At 36.6% G+C, this 11,882-nt stretch overlaps 1 protein-coding gene across 2 annotated transcripts in view; it reads left to right on the top strand.

Moving 5' to 3' along the window:
- The window catches only part of ATR (ATR serine/threonine kinase), a 119,390-nt gene that overhangs the window by 87,096 nt on the left and 20,412 nt on the right, over positions 1–11,882 (top strand). For both annotated transcript variants that reach the window (XM_069104677.1, XM_069104678.1), the window contains 5 exons: positions 176–318; positions 4,002–4,099; positions 4,868–5,100; positions 6,413–6,547; positions 10,283–10,486. In XM_069104677.1, the coding sequence (XP_068960778.1) occupies positions 176–318; positions 4,002–4,099; positions 4,868–5,100; positions 6,413–6,547; positions 10,283–10,486 (813 nt within the window). The remainder of the gene's footprint in view (positions 1–175; positions 319–4,001; positions 4,100–4,867; positions 5,101–6,412; positions 6,548–10,282; positions 10,487–11,882) is intronic.

The following is an 11,882-nucleotide window of genomic DNA, read 5'->3' as shown; positions in this document are numbered from 1 at the left end:
CTGTGCTGTTTTCTAAATTTTTATTTTATTTTCTGTATTAAAAAATTCTAGACAGTTTTGTATTTCTTGCATTATGACCATGTTTAAAGATTTTTTAGGAAGACTTCTCATTTGAATTTCTAATCATGTATTCTAAATATCTCCTAAGGTAAGTTTTCCAATTTGTCATTTTTAGGATGTAACCTTATTCTTGCCAGAATGGGAGGATGGACACTTTTATCTTGCCAAGTACTATGACAAATTGATGCCCATGGTCACTGACAATAAAATGGAGAAGCAGGGAGACTTGATAAGATATATCGTTCTTCATTTTGGAAGGTAAAATTTAAGATGTAATATTTTTGCTTGATGCATATGCAGAACTGATTGGCTTATGTATACTCACATAGCAAACTATTGCATTTAGGATTAAAGTGGTTCTATTTCCTCCTTTACCTGTGATATCATTTGTTAATTGGATATTTGAATTGAAAATTTTTGTCTCATTTGAAATGTGGAAATTTTTGAAAATATCTACAACAAGAACTTTAATGCTGTATATTTAATAAAGGCTATCTATTTCCCATACTGCTGATTAAGTTATATTTATTAGAAATTAAATGAAATGACAGAGCTACCTAGGATTTAAAAGAAACAGTACATTTGCAGTTCACAAAATATCCTTCCAGACTTGTGAGAAGATTTTTCTCTCTAATTAGTCATTGAACCTGAAAATTTTTAATTTGGAGAAATTAGTTAAAATATTTTTTTATAAGAAAATGCATTCTGAATTCTAAACAACCAACAAATGAACTTTTGGACACCAAACTCACTTGTAAGTTGAACCTTGTTTATATTGATAATGCTTGCCTATCTTGTTTCAGCTTACATAGTTTCTTACTTGCAAAGATTGTTCAGAATAGTTTATTTAGTTGATTTTTAGCAAAACATTAGCAAGAATTATTTTAGTAAAGTAGTATACTTGGATCAGAGGTTTTAACCCGTCAGAGTATTGGCTAGCTTCACATCCTAATACAAAATTCAGATATTAATGAATCCAGCTTACTAATGACTTGCAGTTGAGACAGAAATCTTTATATATTCTGCTTTAGATTTGAAGTTTAAACAGAAGAAAAATAAGTGAATTTGCTCATTGCTTTATCCTATTGTAATTAATAGCCTGAACTTGATCTTTATACCTTCATACCTTAGAAGGTGTCATCTTGGATATCAATTTATATTTTATAAGCTTTTTTGTTTTATGTTTCTCTTCTAGGTACTGTGAAAAGTTTTGTAAAAGGTGCAATAATATCTTGCTTTCATTGTTTGATAAATTTCAGAAAGTTTTATATCCAAAATGTTGTGAGGGGAAAATTACAGAATTTGTATAGATACAGATGTACAGAGGCAGTAGTAAAGGTGCTATATTTGGAAGAAAGTGAGGATATTGGTCTGGCTTAGAGGTTCCTAAACTTATTTGACCTACCACCCCCTTTTAAAAAAAAAATTACTCAGCACTCCCCTGGAAACCTTTAACCGTTTAAAGATTTTCTTTTTTTAATTTGCATGATTTCAAAAAATATATAATTTTTTTAAATGATGCATCTTTAATAATTTATTGTAGGGGCAGCCAGGTAGCACAGCGAGTAAGAGCACTGGCCCCAGTGTCTGGATGACCTGGGGATCGAAACCAGGCTCAGATACTTAGCACCACACCCAGAAATAACTGGCCATGTAACCTTGAGCAAGTTAATTAACCCCAATTGCTTTAAAATAATAATAATAATAATTTATTGTAAATTTGTGGGGTTTTTCCTGCATTGAAATTTTGATGATGCAATATTGTGTCATGTAACTGTATAGTATCGTATTGTAAACAAGTCATTACACACACATATTCCTGCCAGTGCATTCTGGTTTTCCAACAAATGTATGACACACTCATCTGCCAATACTTGCTTGTTAGGACCTGTCAACAAACTTGACCAGTAATCAGTTATAACTTGCATTTTGTGTGTTTATTTGGAAAACAATATGATCACAACAACTTTAACTCTGTTACATAACAGATGAAACATGTATGAATGGTTTTTCAGAATTTTTTATCTTCTCTTCTTTCCTTATACTTCCACTGCCTCCTAATTTTTATTCAATATCCCCCAATTGCATCCGAGGCTACTACTGCCCCTCCCCAGATCATTCCAGCATTCCCCATGGGGTGGTATTGCCTACTTCTGGAACCTGTAGCTAAATCAAAGGTCTATCCATAGGTTCTACATACTGCTCCCTACCCCCCAACATTCCTATATATAGATTTCAGAAGGGAAGGAGGTTCTGTAAAATTGTATCAGAAGAAAATCACACTTTTGTTTTTATTAACCTCTAACATTTCCCTCAATTTGGAAGGGGTCCACAGGCTTCAACCAGCTACCAGAAAAGTCTGTAACACAAAAAGACCTCATAATCTACATGGAACATGTGGTTCATGATGGGAAAGGGGGGATGGTTAGTGGAAAATTAAGTTAACTGGTAGTTAACGGTCAAATTGCAGAAAGCCTCAGGAAGAAGACTGAAGAGTTAGAGCTTTTCTGTGTAGGCAGAAAAGAGTCATTCAAGAGTTTTAGAAGCTGAGCAACTTGATAAAATTACTATTTCAGAAAAATAGTTTAATTTCAAAGGGGCAGGGCCAGGAAAAGAAGAGATCAGCGGTCATTTGGTCTCCTAGGAAATTGCTTCATTGATTCTTTAGGACTAAGGACAGGTTTGACCTGACACAGGCTGATACCTCCTTACTTCTTGATCAGCATTAGGATTAAAAATGGGTCATAGGTCATTCAGTAGTTAACGAAAGGAAGTTTACTTAGCAATAGCATAAGTAGTGTATTTAACAAAGGTACTCCAGTGTTTAGCTTGAGGAAAGGAATCTCATTTCTATATGGAAACACATCATGTTAGTAGGGCAGAGTGTGATAACTCATCATAATCTAAAGGAAAATGTAAATGCTGTATGTCAATGTAAGCTAGGTCAGAATGTCGAGAGACTTTCAGGAAGCTTCTTTAAGAGAGACACAGTCTTATCTTTAACCCTGTCACGACCAATTCCAGGAAACATTTTAGTCACCTTTCAGGGAAAAACTAGATCAACATTCATGGGAGAAAGAGTTGGAATATTGTTTCCACCATACCAGGAATGAGATAGTAAGGGTCTAGACAAGACTTATGTCAGTGGAAAGAGGAAAGAATGAATCAGAAATATTAAGGAAAGAATATACAGAACATAAGCTAGCTAAAAACTTAGTTGACCTTGACCAAAGGCCATTGCAAGATAGAATTTTAGCACTGGATAGGTAGAGGACGAAATCAGATAAAGTCAAGGCTTCTTTAAGACTTAGCTGAGGGGCAGCTAGGTGGGGATTTGGGAGGACCTGAATTCAAATCTTACCTCAGACTTTGACACTTAACTAGCTGTGTGACCTTGGGCAAGTCAACCCCAATTGTCCTGCCTTCCTCCCTCCAAAAAAAAAAAAAAGATAACTCAAAAACTACCTTCTGGGGTGGCTAGGTGACACAGTGGATAGAGCACTGGCCCTGGAGTCAGGAGGACCTGAGTTCCAATTCAGCCTCAGATACTTAACACAAAAAATTAGCCATGTGACTTTTGGCAAGTTGGCTTAACCCCAGTTGCCCTCCAAAAAAAAAACTACCTTCTGCAGGAAAACTTTCTTAATCTCCTCAGCTACTAGTTCCTTCCTATTTATCTATTCTTTAGGTATGCTATATGTATTTATTTATATTATGTTGTCTCTTCAGAATATAAGCTCCCTGAGGGTAGGAACTGTTTTTGCTTTTTCTTTGTACCTGCAATGCTTGGCACAATGGTAAGAGCCTTACTAAGATCTCCTAGTAAGAGTTTAATAAATGCTTATTAATCGATTTTTCAGAATTCTATACGTATTCTAAATTTCAAACTTTATAATTTAAAAAGAATGATGTACTGATAATTTTTGACTATGTAATTACAGGTCTCTGCAATATGGTAACCAATTCATATATCAATCAATGCCTAGGATGTTATCGCTGTGGCTTGATTTTGGTGCTAAAGCATATGAATGGGAAAAAGGTATAACTTTTTCTACTATATGACAGATATTTTAAAAAGAAAATTGTTTTTTATAAAATCAGATTTATACTAATCTATTAAGTTGTGAAAGTTTGATGTAGTGACTAACTGAAGAAATGGCAAATTAAATAGCTACAATTTGATTCCTAGGAATATTTCTCATGTAATATATGTTTTAGAGCCCCTAAGTGAAAACATGCCCTTACCTGGATAAGTATGCCTTCCTACATCTGGGCAAACGAGGCCTGTCCAATGCAGAGATGAATTTAGGACAGTTCATTCTAACCAAATATTTAGTGCATTTTTTTATGGGGCTCAGTGGAAATGTCAGGTTACCCATAATATGACCTATGCAAAAAATAAACTTGGCTTTGAAAACTTTGCCTCTAAAGAATTTTGTGGCTTAAGATTATTATCTTTGTCTAGACTTCAATTCCCATCTAACCCAGCAAAGATTATATTTTATGAGAGTTCTAAAATTCTTATTCTTTAAATGCCAACAACAGCAGCTGAGGGAGTCTCCACATCTAGAAGGTTTGTTTATCGTGTTTATTTCAGATTATACCTGATAGCCTTAAATGAGTCTCCATACTTCAACATATGGCCAGCGAGTACCTTCCTATTCAGAAATAGGCAGATACATAGTCTTTGCATGTGATTATAACAGAGGTTCAGAAGTAAAGGTTTGGGAAAGATTTTTTTAAGCTCTGAAACTTTAAAAGACATCTATACTTCTGTAAGACTGATTAACTGTTGTGTTTCTTGTAGCTTCTCGTTCTGATCGTTTACAAATGAAAAATGATTTAGCCAAAATAAACAAGGTGATCACAGAGCACACAAATCATTTGGCACCTTACCAGTTTCTAACAGCTTTTTCGCAGTTGATCTCTCGAATCTGTCATTCTCATGATGAGGTCTTTGTTGTTTTAATGGAAATTATTGTCAAAGTGTTTCTGACCTATCCTCAGCAAGCAATGTGGATGATGACCGCTGTGTCCAAGGTAATTTAATAACTATGGTAATATCTGTTTATAAAATTAAAAAATAAAACTACAAGTAGTTGTATCGTGTTAGTTCTCACTAGTAATTTATTGCTAATCTGTAAATAAAAGAATATTCCCAGGTTCTTTTCCTCTTTTGGAGTATTATAAAGCAAAAGAAAGCAACATGGCAAGACAGCTAGAGAGCTGATTTTACATTCAGGGAAACTTGGAGTCAAGGCCTGCCTCTGTCATTTCACTTCTGCCTCAGGCAGTTTTCCAAGACTGTCAGTCACACAGGAGCTTCGTCCGCAGTACTGAAGGAAGTTCTGATACTTGGAATTCACTATGCCAATGAAATCACAAATCCATACCTTTTTCACCCACTAAAAAAAGTGAAAATGGATATGTGTGGGGGTTTTTTCAAAGCACCATAGCTTAAAATTTTAATACTTTATAGATAATTTCCATGGAAATTGAGGTAATTAATACATTAATAAGGTTAAGATAATAAACACAGTTTTCATCTATAGTCAAACAGTTTGACGCTATGGCAAATGACAATATATTTTGTTAGTGTTTTTAATTATAAAAGTCATCTGAAATGTAAGCTTCCTAACTCATATTTGTATGACTCAGTTGTGAAATATCAATGAAAGTTCATTTCTTTGCACTTGATTTGTACTGTACTTCAAAGTTTCAGAAATAGTTTTATTTCAGAAGTAAATATGTACGCTCGTCCCATTTGCTCGCTCTCTGATGCTACTTTCTAGAGAGGTTCCGCTTTCAGATCCTCCTCTTCCCTCCACAGTGGCCAAAAAAAATCACCCCCACTGAAACATAGAGATGCTTTGGGTCCATGATAGCTGTTTTCTAGAAGTATGCTGGCCGGGAGATAACTAACAACCCAAACACCCTTTCCAAGACTGAGTTCCTTTCCCTCATGAACACAGAGCTGGCTTCCTTCACACAGAACCAGAAGGCTGTGAGTGTTCTGGACCAAATGATGAAGAAACTGGACACCTATTGTGATGGGCAGTTAGACTTTCAAGAATTCCTTAATCTAATTGGAGGTTTGGCACAGGCTTGCCATGCCTCCTTCACAACAGCTGGCCAGCCCATGAAGAAAATGTGAATGGGTCTCGCAGTCAATTTTCCAAATACATCCTTCTTCCAAACTAGCAAATGTGCACCCATTCCTCATAGTCACACACTGACCCCTAAGAAACCAAGGCTACAATACAGAGCCATTCCTTTGTTGCAATAAAACATGATTTTAAAAAAAAGAAGTAAATATGTAAATTGAATTTGATATGTATATTTTTTCTTGCAGTCCTCTTATCCCATGCGTGTAAACAGATGCAAGGAAATTTTAAGTAAAGCTATTCAAATGAAGAAAACTTTAGGAAAGTTCATCGGTGATGCAACTCGCCTAACAGATAAACTTCTAGAATTGTGCAATAGATCGGTACAGTAAAAAGTCTTATTATTTACAGACTAACCGTCGGGTAATTTTTGCAGAGAATTTTTGGCATCATGATTTGAATTGTTTTATCTTTCATAATAGCTACTTTACTTTATACTCCTCCTAAATTAGCTCTGCATTTTTTTAATGTTCAAGGAGCATTTATTATCAGGACCAACCTTAAGTATGTGATTTTTTTTTAAATTGATTTAAATATTTATTTATAAATTATTTTTCGTTTTTAAAGTTTGTCTCTCCTACTTCTGACTCATCGTTTCACTTCAGAACCTTTCATATATTTGAGAACATTGACCTATATATGATAATAAAGGATGCTACAGACCTGTGTGTTAAAAAGAACAACCACAAGGAAAACTGGGCTGCTTTTGTAGTAGGAAAACTGTTTGAAATGTTGCTTCATTTGTCAGATATTTACTGTCATTTGACAGGCGTGCAGTTTTCTGATATCTGATATGTGTGGTAAGGTAGCAACTCAAACAGCAGTGACTTTTTATTATGCTAGGTGATTTATGCAAAGACAGCCCAATACCTCAATCAGGGATGGAAGGCAGAGCTGGGGAGATTCTGAGGTCCCTTGTTTTTTTTCTTCCTTGTTCTGTTGTATACTTTTAAACTACTGAATTACAATCCTTGTTCCTTACCAGTAGCTATGCTAATGGGTTAGTCGGTTCATCCTTCTAACCTATGTTAGTAGGTTCATTAGTTAAAAGCTTGATGGTAACATTTACTTACGGGTTTTGAGCAATTGTTCTTTTCTATTACCATAAACATAGACATGTCCAAATTTAATAATGGGTTGCTTTTCAAAAGCAAACTTTTAAGTTTTTTAGCATTTTTTCTTTTACCTTGAACATTGAATAAAGAAATAGCTGAAGCATAGAACTGACATTGCAGATGCCCAAATATTTCCCTGGTGTTTGTTGTTGCATTGCTATATAATTTTTGTTTTTTTTAGATTTTGGCAGAAATTTTATTCTCTACTTTGATCCCATCCCTTTTCAAAAGTGGGTGCTTCCAACTTCACTCCCCCCCAACCTGCCCTGTCTTCCATCATCCCCCCTTTCATCCCCTTCCCCCCTTCTCTCCTCAAAGGTGAGATACCCTATTTAGTGTGTATTTCATTCCCTCCTCAAGCCAAATTCAATGGGAATAAGGTTGACCCATTGCCTTTTGCCTTCCTATTCTACCCCTCCATTGTAACCATTTTCCCTTGCTTTTTCTATATGAAATACTTTACCCCATTCTCTGTCTCTCCCCATCTCCTCTCATTATATTACTCTCTCACCTCTTAATTTCACCTTTTAAGTATCATCGCTTCCTGTTAAATTGGTCCTATGCCCTCTATCTATGTATACCTCTAAACATATATACACATTCACATGTATTCATATACCCTCATATATAGACATATATATATTTCTATTCCCTTCAACTACTGAGAAAAGTTTCATAAGTTACAATTATTGTTTTTCCATGTAGGAATGTTAATAGTTCAACTTTGATAAGTTCCTTATGATTTCTTTTCCCTGTTTACCTTCTCATGCTTCTCTTGCTTCTTGTATCTGAATGTCAAATTTTCTATTCAACTCTGGTTTTTTCACTAAGAGTGCTTGAAAGTTCTCTATTCCACTGAATGACCATATTTTCCCCTGAAACATGATACCCAGTTTTGCTGGGTAGGTGACTCTTGGTTTTAATCCCAGCTCCTTTGACCTCCGGAATATCATATTCCAAGCCCTTAGATCCCTCAGTGTAGAAGCTACCAGATCCTGTGTTATTCTGATTGTGTTTCCACAATATTCAAATTGTTTCTTCCTGCCTGCTTGTAATATTCTGTCCTTGATCTGGGAATTCCAGAACCTGGCTATGATATTCCTAGGAGTTTTCTTTTTGGGATCTTTTTCAGGAGGTGATCGGTGGATTCTTTCAACCTCTATTTTGCCCTCTGGTTTTAAAACATCAGGGCAATTTTCTTTGAGAACTTCCTAGAGGATGATTTCTAGGTTCTTTCCCTGATATGGCTTTCAGGTAGTCCAATAATTTTTAAATGATCTCTCCTGGATCTATTTTCCAGGTCAGTGGTTTTTCCCATTAGTTATTTCACATGGCCTTCTATTCTTTAATTTGTTTGAATCTGTTTATAACATCATCCTGATTTCTCTGAAAGTCACTAGCTTCCCTTTGCTCCAATCTAAATCTGAGGAAACAATTCTCCTCATTGAGCTTTTGAGATTCTTTTTCCATCTGGCAAATTCAGCTTTTCAAGACATTCCTCTCCTCATTGCCTGTTTGAGCCTCTTTTGCCAATTGAGTCAGTCTTTTTTTTAAGGTGTGATTTTCCTCACTCAGGCTGTTGACTTTCATTTCACAATTTTCTTGCATCATTCTCATTTCTCCTCCCAATTTTTCCTCCACTTCTTTTATCTGCTTCTTAAGGTCCTCTATGGCCTGTAACCAGCTCATATTTTCCTTTGAAGCTTTTGGCGCAGGAGTTCTGACTTCACTGTCTTCCTCCTGTTCCATGCTTTGCTCCTTTTTGTCCCCAAAATAGGAGTCTAATGTTGGAGTCTTCTGTTTGTTTTGCTTCCTTTGTCTGGTCATGTCGCCCCTTAGTCACTTGACCCCTGGGCTTTTTGCCACAGTAGGACTCTGCCACCAGACAGGGGAGCTTTCGTCCCAAATGCTGGGATTTTCTCAGCTGCCAGAGGTATTAGTTGGGTGCCCTCTCTGAGGCCTCCACACGTTCTGGCAAGCTGGTTATGCACCCCAGGACCTCCACCCTAGACCGCAATCCAGATCCAAGCAGGTTAAAGCAAGAGAGATTACCCCTCAGACTGGTACTTGGTCCCCCTACACTCTGCAGGCCAGGAGCTGAAGCTGCCACGTGGTGTTGGCTGGCTGTGCCGGCGTCTCAGCAGCAAAAGCCATGTACTCCCACTTACTGGGTCCCAAAGTCCAGACTGCACTGATCTCTCACTTTGTCCTTTGCATCTATGTGTTGAAAAATCTGGAAATGGCCACAGCTGCTACTGATCTGGAGTCCTTCAGGTCAGCGGCTGGTCAGGCCCGCCCGGGGGCTAAAGGCTCCTGTGGGGCTGGGCTCCGCTCTCAGAGCGCTGTGATGGCCGATTCCTGCCAGCCTGCAGGGCTGTCCTCAGCAGGAGGTTAGCTTCTCTGTGTCATTTTGTGGGTTCTGCAGCTCCAAAGTTTCTTTAGAGTCCCCTTTTTACATGGATTGGGGAAGGTGGAAGCCGGAGCAGTGGGGAGGGCCTGCTTCCTATATAATTTTTTAAAAGCTACTTTTTTCCTTATTCCCTTTCCGTGGTCAAAAGGGAGAGTAACTATCACCCAGTTAATTTGTTTAATATTATTTACAGCATATTAATCTCTTGGTGCTACAGCTTTTTTCATCATCATATTGAAGTACTAATATCTAAAGCATGGTGTATCCATGTCATTGGAATTTTTGTGACCAATTTTTTAAAGTACTTGATAGAACTTTGAGCTTATGTAGAATATTTTAATTGTGATATTATTTTATCATCATGATATTTGTATGTCTACCACAGTATTTCACGTGTAATAGGCACTTAAATGTTTACTGACTTGAATTTAAGGCTTTGCTGTTGGGAAAAAATAAATGAGGAACTATGGTGGCAAAGCTGGTTAGAATTTTGAGAACTCTGAGATGAAAAATGTACTGTCTTTATTTTCTAGGTTGATGGAGGTAGTAGTTCAACTTTAAGCATGAATGTTCATTTCAAAACCCTTAAAAAACTGGTAGAAGATCCAACATTTAGTGAAATACTAATTCCCTTACAATCTGTAATGATACCAACTCTTCCATCAACTCCTGGCACTCATGCTAACCACGACCCATTTCCAGGACATTGGGCCTATATTTCAGGCTTTGATGATATGGTAAGATTGAACATTATATGATTCTATCATTCATTTCCACATGGTTTTGTTGCTTTTCTTCATCACTACATGAGTGTTCATTTTTTCCAAAAACATCATAACTGTAAGTTGAAATAATTCATTCTCTGTGAAATATTCAGTATTGTTTTAAAACTCTAGGATTTGATCATTTCTTCAGATAATTGAACTTTAGCCTTAATAACATTTTTGAATTTAAGAAATTATTTTTCCTCTAAGTTCTAATGTGCCCAGATTATAAAATGCTACTACTAAAATGAAACCTAATATGTTTTTCTTATCATTATTACAATTTTTTTACTAACACTCCTTGCTGTCCCAAAGTAGAAAATATGAGTAAGGGAAAAAATAGAAGATGCTAGATGGTGTGAAATGGGAGAAGGGGAATAAGAACAAAACTAGACAAGACTTATTTCCAGAAACTGCTGATGCTGAGAGGTGATGTTTGAGAAGCTCTTCCCTCACATTGTGTCAGCAGCTCCCTCCGCTGCTGTCATACAGCACTTGGGGTGCTCCTATAAGCATTTTTATCTTGATTTTACAAATGAAGCAGCTGAGGCTTAGAACCAACCTCATGACACATCTCGTAAGTTCAAGGGCTGAACTGAACGCCAGGTAGCTATTGACTTCCACTCCAGTGCTATTTCTATCACACCGCCCTCTATGACATTAAACTATTATTTTATTAAACAAATATGTTAATATATTTAAATGACTGTTCTCCTTCAGTGTAGTCACATTTTGAGGCCAAAACCTTACTCTGCCACCTTTGCTTAACATACTTTTGGGATAACTTTCACAGCCAATTGAGAAGCTACAGAAGAAAATCAAGCTTATTTATTTATGTCTTGTTTTTAACCATGCCTAATTTTACTTGACTTGAGCATTTACCTCATGCATCATACTTGCCTCAGAAATTATTTTTGACTCCTTTCTGTTATTATATATATATTTTTTTATAAGCAATTGGGGTTAAGTAATTTGCTCAAGGTTACACGGCCAGTTATTTCTGGGTGTGGTGGTAAGTATCTGAGCCTGGATTCAATCCCAGGTCATTCCAACTCTGGCGCCGGTGATGTTACTCACTGTGCTACCTGGCCGCCCCTGTTATTGCAGTCATTCAAAATAATGTTCCTATACGGCAATTCCAAAAGAAGAGTTCCCAAAACATTTTGTGCAATGGCAACATCATTGAATAATCTTACAGCCTCCTTAGGTAACAGTGTGATGACTCAATTTGGATATATATGCTCTGGTACCTTTATCAAAAAGTATATCTCATTGCCATATGTCACACCTTGTAGTTTTTCCATTGACTTAAATAGTGCTGCTACCACTCCTGGGGAAATAAGGCCATGTAGTGTGAAAAGGACTGATC

This window comes from Petaurus breviceps, unplaced genomic scaffold (assembly GCF_028583685.1).
Source record: "Petaurus breviceps papuanus isolate PSGF00001 unplaced genomic scaffold, PetGlider_PUasm1.0 688, whole genome shotgun sequence".
NCBI classification, from domain to species: domain Eukaryota; kingdom Metazoa; phylum Chordata; class Mammalia; order Diprotodontia; family Petauridae; genus Petaurus; species Petaurus breviceps.
Note: the sequence above shows the minus strand (reverse complement) of the source record. Positions and strands in the feature narration are given on the sequence as shown.